The sequence below is a fragment of the Anabrus simplex genome, chromosome 5 (assembly GCF_040414725.1).
Source record: "Anabrus simplex isolate iqAnaSimp1 chromosome 5, ASM4041472v1, whole genome shotgun sequence".
NCBI lineage: Eukaryota > Metazoa > Arthropoda > Insecta > Orthoptera > Tettigoniidae > Anabrus > Anabrus simplex.
Window position 1 is genome coordinate 143,516,754 of NC_090269.1, and position 19,724 is coordinate 143,536,477.

Consider the following 19,724-nt stretch of genomic DNA (forward strand, 5'->3'; position numbering starts at 1 on the left):
TTACTCCATATTTCACAATTATGACAGTTTCAGTGGTTTCTTTGTTACTTAACCTTGCCTGGACTGTAGGGATTGATTCCTTAGTTTCATTTCACCAACCAATGCTGGCTAGAGTCTTGTCTTCATATACACATTGGCTGCCATGGTGGCATACACTCGACAACTCGATTGCAACTGGAGTCGTTCAAAGGCAAGTAGGAACTACAGTCGAAGGAGGGAAATTTTCCATGATTCCATGTTACAGAATTTAATGTAGCAGAGTTTCAATACAATAATAATATAGTTTCTCAGCATTTTATGTCCTTAAAATAAGGTGCATCAGTGCAGGTGTTTGTTTTAAAGAAATATATTCCAACAGGCACAGCTCTTCAACAAATTTTAGAGTATTGTAATTGTATACATTTCATAAATTCAGTACATTTTTACTATACAAATATAATATTTATTGTATTAGCTGCTTCTTGTCTATTTATGTATTTTTACCTTTGCTATGTTCCTACCATATCATGAATTTCTGTCCTTATTTCTTACTTATAGAATGCTACAGACATTAAAGATGGAATATTCATTGAGGATCATACAATTGATGAACGAGTCTTATGCATCAAAGAAGAAAACAGGCAAGTACAGTTTAGTTTTAGTCTCCTGATGCTACACCATATGGAATGTATAGCTCCCTCTGTGGATCAGTGGTTGAGTGTTAGCCTCTGTTTCAAACCTGGCAGAGGTATTCGGTTTTTGCAGGGTGGAAAAATTATCTGTTCAGAACTTAATTTAGTACAGTGTCAGTATATAATATATATCTGTCAAAACATTTGGTGTTTACACATTGGGAAAAGAAGATTGACCCTTGGCATGCTCCATAAAATTGGTATAAAGTTGGTGGTAAATACATATGTTGGACAGAATCAAACCAGTTCAGGTAAATAATGAGTATTGGTTTTGTTTTTGACATTACTGTTATTAAGTGCTTGATGCAGTTTATGGAAGTGCTAATGGAATATTACTTCACCAAGTAATTTTTTTATTACCGTAGCACCTTCTTGCCATTGTTGAGGAATTACATGGAGTGCATTGTAATCACGCTTGCTCATCACATTAAACTGATGTGGGGTATGTCAGTAAGAAGAATATACCTAGGTAAGTAGAGTTGAATGTAATGAGTGTGGTTGCATTTTTCATGGTGACATGTTCTACCACAATCACGATTCAATGTCACCATCATTGAGGGCTCTTATCAATTGAGCAGTAGTGCCAATAGCAAGCGAAGGTTGGAGAAGGAAACGTAACAATTCACCAGTAAGAACAGAATAACACAGGACACTTACGTAAAAATATCTTCAGAAACTCCTTCACCATGTGGGAGACATCAAGATATGCATACCAACAAAATAATAAAAAGGTGGGGAAAATAAGGGTTTGCTACCATAGAGGATCATCTTCATCACTAACTCTACCCACTGATACACACCAATCAATTTACCAATATCAATTTAATGCCCAAAACTTTAACCGTTCAGTGGGCGATGTAGCGAGATCCACGGCTACAAGTAGCTTGCTCGGCGGGGAACGTAGATGTATCCGCTGATTCTAATTATATTTTTATCTTAGTTGCCTTTCTGCAGAGGTTTATTTCTTTTTCAGAAGTCTATTCTGGATGAGTCTTCCCTCTGATGTGAATTTTTTCAACTACGTTCTCCCAATACCAATGTGCCATCCATGAGTTTCATCATAAAGAACACAAATTACATCCGGGCAAGAACGACCTAAAGCCTAATAGCCTTGCACAGAAGCTTTAGCTCATCACCGAATTGTCCCTTGGTTGCAATAATATTTCTGTAGAGGAGATTTCTGGAGATTATGATACTAAACAGACTCCTCTGATGACACTTTAGAACAGTGACTTGATTTGTTATGCCCAGTTTGAGTTCTTTCTTCTCGACTGGAGTGTGTGTTTATCATGAGTTGCACAATATTATTTTATTATCACACGCATGTGTTCCATAATACAGGCCACAATTTATGATTTCCTTCCAAACTGCAGGGACCAGGGTTATATTCAATTATTTTTCTTACATTTTTTCCACAAAAATATCTGAAAGCAATTACCAGCCCACACCATTAGAGAAGATTATTTACGGGTCATGATAGACAAAATGTTGGAATTTAGTGGGGAGGATAGTGATTTTAGCGAAGTAAGTTCTACTGAAGGGGAATTCGTAAGTGACAGGAATTTACCTGGAAAACGTACTTCAGGGTAGAATGTACAGGGTTTGGGCCTGGCTGATGCTAATGTTCAGCAGTCATGAAAGAGACAACACGTGTTCAATTCCAGTTCAAGTAGTGATCATGACAGTGACACTGGTGACAGTAATACTGATAATATTACAACCAGTGCAACTTCTTTGTCAACTTAGACTGAAAATGGACAAAGAAGGTCCTGCTTGGATTCAAAATTCCATCATGTTGTAAGGGGACCGAGCTCGATAGCTTCAGTCGCTTAAGTGCGGCCATTATCCAGTATTCGGGAGATAGTAGGTTCGAACCCCACTGTCGGCAGCCCTGAAAATGGTTTTCTTTTTCACACCAGGCAAATGCTGGGGCTGTACCTTAATTAAGTCCACGGCTGTTTCCTTCCCACTCCTAGCCCTTTCCTGTCCCATCGGTGCCACAAGACATATCTGTGTCGGTGCGACGTGAAACAACTAGCAAGAAAGTTGTAAAGGGAGAGTTTTGTAGAAAATAAAACCGAGAAAAATATTTGAATTACTTTTTGATGACAAGATATGCCAGGTCATAACTGAACAAATAAAAGATACATAGCAGAAAATCGCACATTAAACCCAGTTTAGTAGGTGAAATGAAGGAGCTGAGATCAAGGCCGGGCCCGGACAAATAAGAATGAAATAACGCTTCTTATGGGTGTACCGTTGCCGCAGGACATGATATTTCTTGCAATCGCTCATTGACTATGCCTGTTTTCTGTGAGGTGATGACACAGAAGAGATATTTCCTCACCGGCCTGAGTGGCTCATACGCTGACCAACTTGGCAGGTTCGTTCCTGGCTCAGTCCGGTGTTATTTGAAGGTTCTCAAATACGTCAGCCTCGTGTTGGTAGATTTGCTGGCATGCAAAAGAACTCCTCCAGAACTAAATTCCAGAACCTCACCGTCTCTGTAAACCGCAAAAGTAGTTAGTGGGATGTAAAGCCCATAACATTCTTCTTCTTCCCCTTCCCAGCGTTTACCCACTGGTGCAGGATTATTATTATGATTATTATTATTACTATTATTATTAGATTTTTGCTCCACAGCTTTATTTTTACATTTGGGGCCAATGATCTTCGATGTTAGGCCCCTTGAAACAACAAGCATCATCATCATCATCATCATCATCAAGCTTTTTACATTTCTCTGACAAGGAGACAGTGGACAAATTCCTCACAAAATATACAAGATAAAACCAGTATTTGACCACCTGGTAGGAAATTTTTGTAAGCTTATATACCTGATGGCTAAGTGTCAATTGATCAGAAACTCCTGTTGTGGAAAGGGTGGCTAGGGTGGAAAGTTTACATACCAGGAAAATGATCGCGTTTCGGAGTGGAATCATACTAATTATGTACAGCCGGGACAGGGTATGTCATATGATCTGCTTCCGTGTGTATCACAATGAATAGCTGCAAAAGACATAACAACTGTGAAGACTGTAGATATTACCTGTAGTGTATTGTAATATAGTCTGTGTGTGTCACTTATGAATTGTAGGTGTATAAACTGGATCCTTCACAAGCACTAATCAACATAACAAAAATTTTGTGAGACTTGTAATTTATTCCATTACAAATCTTTTAAACATAAGTAAACTTTGTAAATCTACAATTTACATGTACAGAAAAATTTATTTCCAGGCAGAGATTGTTAGTAAACTGGCTAAAATATTTAGGCATAATTTTCTGAGTAAACAAAAACCAGAGCATTGCTGTTGGGAAGAAACAAGCTCATATCACAGCACTTAGTATGTTCTTGCACAAAGTTTTGAAAAATTAAAATAATAGGATTTTTCAACAGTTAAAAATACTACATTCAAGTAAATATTTTTTCTTAGAGCCATTCTATAGTTCATTTTATTCTAAGATTGTTTTTATGCAAGTAATTAAATATTTTCTTCAGTAAGGGAAATCGCTCCCCACCCGGCAGTAGGCTGGTGTGTACTGAGCTCTCCACTTAAGTCTAAATAAATGAAAATTCAGTTAGAATTAAAACACAAAATAAATTAAAGGGAATAACATTTGAAATAATTAAACTGAGAATCCAACAGAAATTAATAAATAATTAAGTGTGTATGTAAGAAACTCAGAATCAATGTCGACAATTCATCATGTGTAGATAATTCTAATATATTTTCTCTTATTGAAATATCAGTACCATTTATGGACTGTTATGGAGTCTGAAATATAATAAATAGGAGGCCCCTATAAAATTGAATGCAATTACCCTTAAGCTGTTGGTAATTATATTTTGTAACTTTCACCAATATTTCACATGCATATATATTTGTCGCCTACAGCGAATTTAGATTTCACTGAGTTTTCATTAATCTAAACTACCCTTTTGAGTTTTGAACACAATGCTATGAAGCTTGAAGGTGTGTCACCATTGAATTAAATTTCTCACAGATTGTCATAAAATAATGAATAAAAGACATGAAAGAAAAATAGCTGCATCAATCACTGAAGCACATATCACATATCCAACAAGTTAAAACTGGAAAGGAATTAATGTCGAAGTTTCTGTTACAACAGATGAAACAGAGCAAAGGACACTGAGATGCCCATATTCTTACAAACAATCCAGTTGAACCAACACAATTTATCAACAGTAGATAATGGGCAGAAGCATAGATAAGGTAAGATAATGAACACCACAAAGATAAGGAGCCCAAGTTGATGCTTGGCAATAATTACAATGAAAGCAACAACAATTCAAACTTGGTAATATTTTGCCCTGAACTGAGTATAAGAATTAACCAAAATTATTAAAATTTTACATCATAACTATGAGAAGAAGTAGTTATTACCAAAACGAGCACCAACCATTATAAATTAAATGCGGAAAGAAAACACACAAGTTGACATAAGTAAAATAATGATAATAAAAATATTAAATGAAACAAACAATGCATTCCTTGTAGCACTTTCTGAACGGGCATAAGGAATACTTAACAGTAAACATGGCTCAAATGACCAAATACAAGATCATGAAAGACATCTACTTAGCTAGGCCATGGTTAATTAAATAAACAAAGTGTGGAAGCACCCATTAAATTAATTAGAGGTCAAAAGGCCTGGAATCAAATGAAAATAGACACTTGGCAAGTATACCAAATTATAAGACGAGATCTTTTCAAGGTGGAAAGAAAATATTTAATAAGTAGTCAAAATTTAACTTACAATTAATCAAACTGGGAGATGTTTCAAATAATCATAGAGTTTAGCAGAGATTTAAAAAAAATATTGATGGATAACAGAAAACAATACTCATATAAATATCAAGTACTGGCCTGTAGACAAATATAACATGGTTCCTTTTGATAGTAACAATTAAGTTAATTGAATCCAATTGAAAATAAGTAGTACATAGTGAAATTAATTAAAGTTGAAATTTTTTCAACCTAATAACCTTTATATTAAAGTGGTTACATTAAAATCATAGTAACAAGTTGAAATTAAATATGCACTTCAAATTCAACCTCTATGGAAGTTGAATTTAATCTCAAACTAATTAAGACTTCCAATTAAATAGTTAAACATCCCCCAATATAATCACATAACATTAAAGAAAATTTGAGTTTTCCACCAAAACTGCAGAAGAAAATAACACAAGAAGAGGAATGAAGTTGACCAAGCCAAGCTACTACTAACAACCTGCTTAACCAAAGCATACTCAAAAAAAATCTATGCTACTAATGATGGAAGGGAAGAAAACAAAACACAGATGTGGATCAGAATAATTTAGCAATGAAAAGAAAACTTAAGATTTAGGAGAATCAAATTTCAACTCTACATACCACGGTAAGGATAATAATAATGTGGAGAAGAATTATATTATACTTTATGATATAAATTTCAATGTACATAATCATTTAATATAACAGGACAAAATCTTGGTTATTGAATTTAATGTAAGGTACCCTAGGAAGTGACATGATGGGCTTATTGGACTTATGAGGTAGAATTTAAATACCAACACCAGAAGACAGAGAAGATAAAGAAGAATAATCCCATTACAAGAAAATACCAAACACAGACAAAACCCACAGTTAAATAATAATACAAATAGAGTTCACTTTACAAGTATAGGAATAAAATTTGCTGGAATAAAATACACCATAATAATATGAAGAAAGTTACCCCAAAATAAAATCAGAAGAAAATATCAAACTCAAGCAAGAATTGTAATTAAATAAAAATTGGACTTTACACTCATAAGCCCACACACCACAATTCCATTTTGCCTTAGTTGCCTATTAAAAATATTATTGGTACAAGACAAATTTAGAACTTAGACTATGTTTTTAATATTTCTGAAGAGAGGATATGAATAGTTCATCAACATAATAATTCTCAGAATTAATTTTGCATTAAAATCGCCAGCAAATTTTATTTTAGGTGATATGATATCAACAGTTGTTTCTTCTTTCCATGATATCATTAATAGCTTGTAGCTTGCGTAGGTGCCATAATGATTTTTTAAGGTTGAGTCAAACTTGAGGTAAAATGCTCCTGCACCAATCCACCGGGCTGTAGAATAGGTTAGTTTATGGAAAAAATTGAAATTACTTACATCAGCCGAGACGAAAATAAAGAAGATAATCCAAACCTTGTGATATCACTTTCACCAGGATTGGCATAGAGCAATCTGTAAATTTTAACACATCACAGCACTTCGGTCCACATAAAAAAAAATCAAAACGAGATCTACATATAGAAAATTAAGTACGATAGCCTAAATCAGTCTATCCTGGAGTATCTTGCTTGTGTTTGATATTTTCTTCTGATTTTCTTTTGGGGTGACTTTCTTCATATTATTATGGTGTATTTTATTCCAACAAATTTTATTCCTATACTTGTAAAGTGAACTCTATTTGTATTATTAATTAAGGACACATACATATGCACATCCACCTTGAATCAAAGACACAGGCGAAGTACCCAGAAACAAGATCGCTTGAGCAAGAAGCAGCTTCCAGCGCATGCGGGCCAGTATTGATTTTTCTGAGAGGCGAAGGATACTACAATTTCATATCACATATTTTAAATAATTAGGAACCGTAGAATTATACCAATAAAACAGCTGTACCAAATAATGGATGGTTAAACAGAAATAGTTTCCCAATAAACAGGTTAAATATGATCCAAGTAATAGTGTTTAACTAATGCACGTTACACTTTCCATATGATAATCACATCACACACGGATAACCATAATGGAAATTCCTGTTGAACACGAATAATTTGAAATGTCATTACATAGATAATTGTTTTTGTGTGTAAATAATTTCACAATTCTACCTGATGAAGTACATGTGAATTATAAAATACTCACTTCAGATTTGTTAAATTGTGATCACATTGTTTTCTTGTAGTAGACCAGAACACTCGCAGAAGTTCAGAAGTCGTGCAGAAATTCTTCTAGTTCAATGGGTGAATTTAGTATACTCACATAGTATGAATGATCATGGAGATAAAAAATTAGTCCTTATGGAAGTACTGGAGATTCCTCGGCATAGTCGCACTTAAAAGTAAATTTTTAAAAGGTTACCTAAATGCACAGAGATGCTGTGAAAATTATAAAACCAGGCTGTTCAGTATGTATAAAGAAGAATTGCCATTACTTGGTCGTGATAGAATCTGGCAGCCATTACACTCTTGTGTCCATACAGATACATGACAGACTAGTTACTGCCTGGAGGTGGAGACTTGCTCCTTCCAGGAACATGCACAAAGATATGGGCTCACAGACAAGCCCACAGTTTATGTTTGTGCAGCGGGATGGCAGACAAGTCCAGGACATGTTTGTTTATTTCAGAAAATCAGGATAAAATATACACAGCACTCTGGTCGATAACAGTTTCAAGTTCATGAATCCACAAACAATGAGATGAGACATTATGTAGTAATAAGTGTTGTGTGTACATTAACAAGGCCACAATGGGAAGTGTGTTGAACTTGCATGGAAGAACAAGAATGTGTTAGAAGTGATGAAATGAAGTTGAAATATCCGAGTTGCAGTAAACATACAGTAGGTGATATTTGCAAACAATGGAATGAAGACACAAAATCTGTGCAAGACTTGTATGAAGTAGTATGATGCATCAAGAAACGTATAATTAATTTAAAAATCAGCAGTGATGAGAAAGAAGATTATGAATCTTTGAAGTCAATACACCAAAATATGTATGAAAATAGCAAATGAATATTAAAATGAAACACTTATAGAACAATTGAAAGGTGAAACAACTGAAAGATACAGAATTAAAACTAGATTATGTGAAACAGTCCAGCAGGAGAAATGAAGCAGAGATCTTTGGTAATCCAGACTTGCCAAATAAACACCCATATAATCTGGTAAACGAAATCAAACCAGCACTTGGTTTCAGTATGAGTGAAGTGATGATTGAAAACTGCCACAGTTTGAAGAATACAATTCATCAACACTCTCCAGCTGCTTTGATGGTAAAATTTGTTGTAAAGCCAGATAAAAACAAATGAAGAGTACATGGAAAGAAGGAGCTTGTTGCATTTCTTGAAAACGTAATGATCTTCACTCTGTCTGCTGAACTTCCTAGTTGACAACTCTGTCTATAAAGGAAGGAGCTCCCTCCAGAGAAATGATCTGAAGAAAAAAGATCATACAGTGAAAGAAGGTGCTCATCGACATACCTGCAGCTCAGTGTGTGAGCAGCAGGAGGTTACCTAAGCAGAACATATATTTTTTTTTGAGAAGATGAAGACATAAGGAGAAATCGAAAGTTGATGTGAATTTGAGGTGATTTGCTTCAACTATTTGAGAAATTTGGCTCTTCCGAATATCTCCAGAAATGATGTCTACTATACTCGGAGTCAACTCAAGTCCTAAGCGGTCTCTTTTGATGTTGTATATGTTATATAAAAACCGCTTGAGTTATCCGCCTGATTCAGGACGAGAACAAGGATGGAGAAGGGGAAAGAGGGTAAGTTCTCACCTGCAGAAGGATATTTTCCTCAGTTCTTCACTTGACTACTAGTAAAACATGAAAGGGACTGCTTAGGACTTGGGTTGATGCCAACCATACAGGATACAGTTTTCTGTGTTTTCATCTAACATTCATGTACTGTCCGTTTTCCAAAGTGTTTCTTGTGTGTATATGAACCCGAAAGCCAAAACGAGAAGTGGCAATGATGTTCCTTGTTGTATCATTTCATTTAAAAAAACATTGTAATGTAATGCACCTGAGTATGTCCTGTGACTTATGTGTAGAGGACAAAAGAAAACATTTTATTTTGGTTCCTCTTCAACATGATGAATGTTAAGAAAAGAGTAACTTTCCCAATAAGGGGACATTCCTATCTGGAAGATGATAAAAATGTGGGTTTGATGATTAAAAAGCCCAATGACTGAATATCTATCATCAAAGTTACATGTCAGAAATCATCACAGTTCAGCATTCCATAAATAATGTGACCAAATTCATAAAAAATCATTTATTGAATATATTCGTACAAATAATCAAAAATCTTCAAAATAGCACCGTCTTGCATCGATACACTTCTGGAGGCGGTGTTTCCATGCCTGGAAGGCATCCTGGAAGGCCTTTTCCGGAATGTCCTTTAGAGCCGATGTAACATGCACCTGGATTCTTTCAATCGTGTCCCAATGTTTTCCTTTCGTGACTCCTTTTAAGTGAGGAAACAAAAAAAGTCAGCAGGAGCCAGGTCAAGACTGTAGAGGGGCTGGAAAACCAATGGGGTGTTGCTCCTGGCCAGGAAGTCGTTGACAATGAAGGCGCTGTGACTCGGCGCGTTGTCGTGATGAACTTTCCACGTGTCCTTGATATCACTTCAGCAGTGCGAGACCCTCCTTTTCAGTCTTTTGAGCACTTCCAATGACTGAGTTCACTGTAGTCCTGATAGGTACGAATTCATGGTGGACAATGCCTCTGACATCAAAGAAGACAGTGAGCATGGTTTCGATCCTGGACTTGCTCATGCGTGCATTCTTGGGAAGGGGCGACGATGGGGTGTGCCACTCTGAACTCTGCCTTTTTGTCTCAGGGTCGTACTCAAAAATCCATGACTCATCACCAGTGATAACTGAGTTAAAAAGTTAGGATCATGTTCACACATTTCCAACATTTCTTGGCACCGAAACACTCGCATGTCCTTTTGTTCGTCGGTCAACACTTTTGGGACCAGTTTGGCACACACCTTTCGCATGTTCAAATCTTCAGTCACAATATGGAAAACGGTTATTTTTGCCATGTTTAGAGTTCGTGCTATCAATTGAAGGCTCAGCCGTCTGTCAGAGTTCAAACAATCGCGCACACGCGTCACATTTTCGTCGACTCGTGAGGTTGATGACTGTCCACTGCGAGGTTTGCCAGTGATCTCCTCTTGGCCCTCCATGAATGACTTGTGTCATCGGAAAACTTGTGATTTGGACAATGAATCAGTCCCAAAGGCCTGCTGAAGTAATGGAAACGTTTCGGTGGCGGACTTCCCAAGTTTAACGCAAAATTTCATAGTGTACCTTTGCTCTACAGAATGATCCATTGTGCCGTGTTACATGAACTCAAAACGGGCTTGACGGAAACACACGTCCTGACTCTCTGGTAGCTCGCTGCCAAATGAGACAAAGAGCGTTTGAAGCTAACACCCCCCTCCACCTAGCCCAGCAGGTTAGAAGACGCTGCGGTGTACAGTTGCGTCAGAAAGAAATTAGTCGCATTACTTATGGAACGCACGTTGTATGCAAAGAATTCACCCTTTCTATCCCTAGCAGAAACAGAGATCAAGATTCAGAGAGGACCATTTTTGAGCTTTCAGGCCACTTTCAACTAAGCTTGGGAATCCCTCACCTTGGCAGCATAACGGAAAAGACATGATTCCTTCAATCATCGCGACGTCTAATTTGACCAATCAGAGGAAGCTTATGAATTAAGTGTTCCATTCCCTTCCTGATGTCATTCTCATATTCACTTAATTATCCCAACATACCACAATGATTTACTTCCCTAGGAGCTTTACCCATATTTGCTGAGAAGAGACTTACAAGAGTTAATGAGATTCTGTGGTAATGAGGTAGTTGATTATTTCTCAATTATTTCTCAATTATTCCTCATGGGTAATGAACTGTACCCTGTATTATTGGATGTGATGCATTTAATAGTAACTAAATTAATTGATAAATTGTTATAAATGTTTTAAAATGTGATATTGTGCTTCTGAGAGACTTGAAAGTTGTCATGGTTTATAACTGTTCTTGTTGCTTTACAAATGATAATGGAAATAAACAGTAATACAGAGACATACGATAATAGGTCAGTGCAATGAGCCCCTTCTTTCCTGCACATGCATTTAGTAACAAAAATACTTAATTATTTTGCCTTATTGTTTGTTAAAATGTTGTAATGAAAATAAGTTACACAGTTATAATAAATGGTCCAAGATTTGTGAATTTCTTGGCTTGAAAGGTCAGTAACAGAACACGTTCTGTGAGATTTTTAATTTTTAAATGCTTCTACAGAGGAATTATAAAAATGTTGATGAGCCTTTTCTTTCCCTCTAAAACATTCAAATTTATTCAGAGCAGAAAAGTAAACAGAGATTGAAATACTTTATGTCAAGGTCATACAACTAGCAATCATAATTTTATTACCTAGTAATCACAACCTGATACCTCTATTTCAAACAAATGGAAGAAAATCTGAATACAATTTTTAACCCTCTTAGTGCCAGGCCCAGATGCTCACAGTATGCCAAGAGTGCCAGACAGATTTAGAGAATTTTGCAGGTTCTCACTCTCTGGACTAAATAGATCACAAATGTTATAACTATGACTTGAAATTTTTATTGCATGTTAACAAGAATACACTCTTAATGGTGAACGAAATTAAAACACTAAAATGCCCTTGGGTATTTTGAAAAAAAAATTTCCAAACAATTTTCAAACACCAAAATTTAAAAATCAGAAACAAAACAGAAAAAAACAGAAAATTTAACTCAACGATATATATTTATGACTTCTTTGCAATGTCCTATTTCAGATGAATAAACATGTAAAGTTTTACATTTTTATCTTGAGTATTTTAAGAGTTATGTACAGTTGTATCGTAATATACAATTGGCATGGCCAACAATGGGATCGAACCTGGCACATGGGTTGTAGTCAGGGTGACCAGATGGTGTTAGATTATCACTGTTCACAAGATGAAAGAATCTCAAGTTCAATTGGAATCTGTTTCTTGAGAACATATTTCCAAACCATGGAATATAACGGGAGTTTTTTAGCCATAAGAAAATATTGTCGGCCCTCTAGCTATATCCATTCCCAACAAAACAGCCTTCATTTCAATCAATGTAACCGGGCGCCACTGCTGTGCTCTGGCATGTGGTGACAAGACATGATTTCTCATATCTGTTTGTCTCTGTAGTTATGAGGTTCCATAACTGAGCCATGAAAAAATAAATAAATATACGCTATAGGTTTGCGTCTGACGAAGGGGCGTGTCTCAGACCAGGAGTATCATAATAATCACGTGAGGGTTGGTATTTTGCATCGTGACCTAATTGAATTTCACGGAAAACATGCAATTTTTGCTTTTGGGTATTGTTACAGCCGTCATCGTCAGTACTGTCACTCAGACGGTCATTACCACTTTCAATGTTTACACTCGGACAATGAGCACGTGGTTGAGTGTTTACAGAAAACTCGCCGTTATCACTCCAAATAACACTTTCACTTTACCCTTCCTCACTTATTGGAGGAGTGAATTCCTTATCTGAGTCTTCATCATCCCCTTCTTTACTAAAAATGATTAGGATATACAGCCAGTTCGCCATCGTTAACAAAATAACTTCTCCTGCTAGTCGCCATTTTACTCACGCGGCATGGAAATCATACGTCGTAGATGAACACGGACTTTAGAAATTCAATAACGAATGAATTTACGCACTATCTAGCAACGTAGTTAAAATCTAATGACAATTCTCTATGAACTGGACACATAAAATGTTGCAATCTGACGGCTCAAGTTGTACAAACTCGTATAGAATTGCGCGCTATCCAAACAACAATATATCGTGGTTGGCACTTTATGCGTATATACGAAACAACGATATATCGTTGTCTGGCTCTCTACGGGTTAAATGTTTTTGGAATTTCATTAGAAAGAAGGCAAAAAATAGATAATCTTATCAGTACGTGAAGTTGGGAAATACATTATTACCACTGATAAATATATTTTGGATTCATTTGCTGATTATTTTAGGTCTGTATATGAATCAGAAACAACTTCAAATGTTGGCACTGTAAATCTTTAGGCAACAATGCATAATTTGCTAACTGAAATATTATCCACAGTCGAATGTCACAGGTATTACAGAAAGAGAAGTTGAAAATGCTGTTAACAAACCAAAATGAAAAAAAAATTGTGACCCAGATGATATTCCTCGATATATAGAAATTACAACATTAAAACCACCTTTCCAATACATAATAGTGCTTACATTTAGGATACAGACATAACACAGATGTTAGAACTAGGACATGTTTCATTTATACTTCGTAAGCATCATCAGCTAGAAAGGTACTTGAACTAAGGTAGGTCAGGGCCCAGTATCCAGGTCATATAATATAAAATGTTCCAGAAGGTCTAATATTACATTGATAAAAATTAATTTTTACAATTTAAACCAGTCAATAAGACTATTATGTCTATTAAAAACAAGTGGTAACCGTAAACAACATGTCCGAGAAGAAGAATGGACTCACTATTCAGCATGCCGAGGCTGTGCACCACACAGTGACCTTCCATGGGTACAGGGGTCTTTCCTGAGTACTCTCTTTGGTAGAATTAGCCCACATTTTTGTGTTTTGAGAAGTCACACAATCAGTCCGATGGAACCAGGCCTCGTGTGAACCAAGTGATGATTGGAATTTTCAGTATAGCCGTACAGTTAAATCCAAGAATCATAGTCAGTAATGGACTAATTTTTTTCTTATCCAGCTCTTGGAACTCGTGAATGGCAGTTTAATACTGGCCAGACTCATTCAACACAGTTCCAGTTTTTTCCTATTTTTTTCATTATAGTCAGTATCCTGTCTCAGGAGGATCATGCACACCACACTCTCTTCTTAACGTCCTTCTGTATGGTTGTGGTTGTCTTCGTAATCCAATAATTTTTCACCAAAACATGCACTGAGGCAATGTATTGTACCCGTCTAAATGGTACCTCAGTTAATTTGGGAAAGCTGGGAATATTTATTACGGAGCATTGCTTACGAGTGCGCGTGTACCAGCTGTGACATAGTTGTGCGAGAGCGAGCCGGCCGAAACTAGGTCAACAGCTGATCGAGGGTGACCAGAGCGCAGTTACGTCATGACACCAGCAGACGACAGAGGGGAGGAGAAATGTTCTCATAAAATCCACTCGTAGCGGTCAAGGACGAGCTATGGCGCAGGTCGATTACCAGCCAATAGAAATTGAGGAAAGTGCTGGAAATGTTAGGATTGTTCTGGAAAAGTCGAAGGACGTTCTTGTGTATGAACGACAGAACAGTTCAGGAGAAATTTCACGAGACGACGGCCAGAACAGTTTTCCAAGAGCACGTCGGACAGTGGTTTTTTTACGAGAAGTCGAACCGTGTATTCTCTACGGGAAAGAAGAATATTTTCAGACGACGTGAATACTAGTGTAATCCTTGTAGGGCACGATCATTACATTACTTGAATGCCAGTGTAATTCATTGTTAGCTCAACGCAGTATCCAGCGAGCTTATTACAGTCATGCATTCTCCCGGGTGGAAAATGTTAAACCACAGACAGTCAGCGTGCTCATTAAAGCCGATTCTTGCCATAGAAGCTTTAGGAATGTTCCATTGGACATTATGAAAGGAAGTCACGATCTCAAGTGGATAGACGAGAGGAAATCTAACCTTTATTTAATCATCATAATATTCAGCCCTATTATTTGTCAGCCTAAGGCGCATCGTAACTTAATGAATGTGTTCAGAAGACGAAGCTTATAGTAATAATGGACCTGAAGTACATCGTTGCGCCAAGTTAAGTGTTGAAAATAACTTAGTGAGTTATAGCTAGTGTGGATCCCTGTGCTAATAGAATATTTTAGTTTCAGCTATCTCCGAGGAAACCAAGTTGTCGACATGCGGCGATCAAGAGGGAAATCGAGAGATTTTCTGGGACTTTGCTGGAATAAAAGGAAGACGCTGAATAGAGCTACAGTCATGTGGAACTAAATTCCAGAGTGCACGCCAACGCGATGACTTTGTACATCCGTAAACCACCATAGATGAGGCAAGAGATGTCGTCGCCTGGAGCAGCATCCCGACGCCAAGGATTCTCACCGGAAATATGAGTACCCTTGTAAAATCTCTTCTCTTTTAGTAGATGACTAGATTGTATTCTTGCGTAGAGTAAAGTAGTTTCCTTAGTAATTTGTATTTAATGGTGATGGGAGAGCGTTCCTTACTTCGTTGATTTGTGATTTCAATATTGTTCTATCTTTGCATTTCCTTGGAATAATGATAGTTTTATTTTGGACGTGATGATGAATAATCCCAGTTGTTTTTGAGTTGACAAGAGTGAGTGATTATGATCTTCGAAAGTGACTTTAAGGGAGTAAGGCCTACTAACAATCATGATAATAATAATAATAATAATAATAAGAATAAATTAAACTCATAAAAATAGTAAATGAAGATATGATTAGATGTAGGAGTACACTATAATTAAATCGTAGTTTTAAAACCCTGTTAGTCATGTGTAGTGATTGATGGTAGAAGGGAAAGTGAACGACGAATGTGAGAAATATTCTTCGAGAGAACGATCTAGGAGCCATTATAGGATAATAATAATAATAATAATGCTAATAATAGTAAAGGTCGGATAATGTAAAAGTTGTTGAGATTAAACTTGTATGGTCATTGTGATAATGGAGTTCGCCATTAATGGACGACATGGGACTACTAGGGTGCATGTCGGGCCTAAAAGGTATTATGAGTCACAGTGATTGTAATGAATGATTATGGCGATAATGATTTATGAGGATGTACGAATTTAGTGACTAATAATAGGTCTATTTCTGGCTCAACAACTGAAATGAATAATACATGACTTAATCGTTATTAGATGTTTTCGAGGCTCGTGAGCTCTTATCACTGATGATGGTGATAGTTATTCTTCGAGAGAGAAATTTGGCTTTCTGTATCATCATAACTACAGTCATGAGCGAGTTTTTATTCTGGTCAGATGATTGTAAGGATCTTCAATAAAACTCAAGGGAAAGACGAGATAAATGACTGGATGATAATAATAATAATAAATATTACAGATTCATTGTGTGATAAAAATTTACTTAACCAGTTGGTAGAATTGGGTTGTTTGATGTCATTTACTTATATCATTCCAAGGAAACTTATCTTGTATATTTTTTTTTGGTGACTGTGAAGCATTGTTGTTGTTGTTGTTGATTCCGTGTAGGATCTCATGAAATGCTAGGTAATTTAGAAAAGTTAAATAGAGTAAGGAAAGAATACAGTCAAGCGTAGTCTACGAGAGAGAGGGAGTTATGCCAAAGAAATTGTAAAAATATTTCCCAACACTAAAATGAAATTGTAAAGGAATTTTATGATGACAAGATGAGTTAGAGGATTTTCACAGGTAGAGTGAATGAATTTTCAAGAGATTTCCTCGAACAAGTAAATGCTGAGCTAATAGTAATTTTTCTTCAAAATGTATGAAATTATTTTACCTGTAAATGACTAAACATGAGTTATAACGGGAAATGACAGCTTTGCTAATTTTGTGGTTCATTCGATGTTGCAGAGTAAAATACTGGGTGGAGTTTCATTGAAGAAGCAATGGAATCTAACTCCAGAAGCATGCGAGGACGTATAGTCGTGTTCATTTATTCACAAGCCATTAAAGATTGAGATATTTCTTTTGTTGCAAAGTCACATTGTATTTAAAAATTTTTTTTTTCTTTCATGCATTTGTCCAGACTGAGTTTCCGTTATGTTTTAATAAACGTTGTTGTTATTTGCCCTGATTTTCATTTATATTGTGTCACCTATCCAGTCACCAAGGGTCCTGAAAATATAAACTCTATGAAATTGTCCCTTAATAGCAAAATCGGCCCTGCGAACGGTCCACCCTTTTGGGACTCTCGTTTTGCCGACTGAGCGACCCCGGAGAAGGGGACAGTATATTGCACATAGATTGAATGTATGGTAAAATATCAAGCAGAATTGAGGAAGCAATAGATACTTAACACATTGCGGACCGGTCCCGAGAAAACTCGTGCATGCCTGGCCGAACGTTGCGGACTGGTCCTGAGTTATCTCGTGTTAACAGCAGACTGAAGTTTAGTGCTATCTTTTGATATATACCGGAACTATTTGGAGGTCAAGGGTGCTAGAACTCTTATGTATGGTTCTACACAGTCGATAGTCAAATTTCTTTTCGATTATTCTTCATATCATAGCTTTTCTTTGCATTTCCTGACAACATGTTTACAAAGTTTGAAGAGCCATGCAAGATGGCAGCACTCAGGGATCACACGTGTTTAGACAGGGATGAAATTATTCGTGTATTATGTGCTGATACAGGCTCAGAATGTCGAAGTGATGCTGAATATTTAGAGTTCGATGATGAAATACATTCTAACGGAAATGTTTCAAGTGATGATGAGTAGATATCCTTATCTTCAAGGTGTGGAACTCATGTGGCGCAGGACGAGTCTCATAATTGTGTTACGGGTATAAATATTCTGAACATTGTAAATAATATAGTGTTTTCTGACAACTAGGTTATGGACAACAGTAAACCTAGGCTAGAGGATTTTGAACGTGCTCCTGATATAAAGGTATGGCCTAATGAACCTGGAGACGTAGGACAAGTATTGGTACTTATGTTTGTGAGGACTTTTTCATTATGTAGCTGAGCAGACAAAATTATACTATGAGCAGAATTCACATTCTCATAACGTATCCCATAAAACCTAAAGTGGACTAATGTCCCTAGGAGGGAAATTAAAAAATTGTTTTGTGTATATTGATAGGGCAAAGTTAAGAAACCGTATCTGAAAGATTACTGGCCAACCGATCCCCTAATAGAAAACCATATATTTCAGAAAACTGTGAACCGAAATAGATTTCAGCAAATACTTACCTAACTGCATTTCAACTACTAATCAGGAATGCCTCCAGAATAAAACACAGTAGTCCTTCAAAGGCTAGTGAAGTTCTGGCGGTTTATTTGAATGCATGCACTCCAGTTTGGAGGTAGTTAGAAAGTGGCCGTGAGCAGGGCTGTGCATGGGGTGAAGGGCACCCGGTCCGCAATGTGTTAACAAACATGAACTTGCATATTGTTGGCAAATATTTGCCTCAAAATTTCTTCACATTTCCATCTGCAGAAAGATGGAAATGGGTCGTTCTGAAGTACATTCTGTTTATATATATATATATCACCCCATATACTGTCCTGCAATAAATATTTGTGTTAAATTGCAAGGATTCACTGGTCTTCCTTGATTTTGTTTTTCAGGGAACATTGTAATGACTTCCTCTGTAGTGACCTGCGCTGTTGTTTGTACAAGTATTTCCCTTGGATACCCATTGACATGTACAGCGAGAAACTCTTTACAAACTTCTGGCTTGGCACAGCCTAATGATTTCACAGGAAAGCCATGGAGAGTAAACTGTAGTTCGTCATAGCACGGCGTGTCACATGGACAGGAGAAGGAAAGCCAGTGACTAACTGGAGCCCAGGAGTGTAATGTAATGCTTAGACAGAGCAAATGTTGCATTACAAATTGATATAAATCTCATTTATGTCACTGTTGCTGCTTCAATTGTGAAGGGACGGTGGTGTATACAGAAGGAGAAATGATATCAGAAATAGTGGTTGCAAATGGGTCTTTTTAGGGACATGATTGGAAATGGTGCTTGAATTTACTGGATATTTCAAAGAACGTAGAAGTCGGTTGTCAGTATAAACATTTCTTTAGAATGCCTTCTACAGATTGCAGTATCTCCTTAATGTAATTAGGCCAGTATTTGCAAAAAACAACACTACATTCAGAAGAGGAATTGATATCTGTCAACAAAATAATTTGCATTTATTGTCATTTTCATGCTTCACGTGAGTCCTGGACCAGTTGCAGTATTTATTTAACTCCTATGCACCCATAAGCGGACTGTTACATGCTCGAGTGGTTGGGCCAGGACTCCACAAGCAGCCTGATACACTGGGGTGCAAGGTCCCATATTGGAGATGTTTGTGACATCTTTTGGCTTTTTCTGAAGACATTTCTACTTGAAATCTCTTCTCGGAGTCTCAGAGTGTCACCAGAGTGCTCTGGTATGCTTCTTTGGCAAAGAGAATTGATTAAAATATCGATCGAGAAATCAGTATTCTGTTGTTGACAAGATGGCTGAGA

General features: G+C 36.7%; 1 protein-coding gene across 1 annotated transcript in view; it reads left to right on the top strand.

Moving 5' to 3' along the window:
• LOC136874412 (uncharacterized) overlaps nt 1-18,953 on the top strand; it is a 56,210-nt gene extending 37,257 nt beyond the window's left edge. Inside the window, exons 5-6 of the mRNA XM_068227789.1 lie at nt 538-620; nt 18,830-18,953. Of these exons, the coding sequence (XP_068083890.1) occupies nt 538-620; nt 18,830-18,953 (207 nt within the window). The remainder of the gene's footprint in view (nt 1-537; nt 621-18,829) is intronic.
• The last annotated feature ends 771 nt before the right edge of the window (nt 18,954-19,724 follow it).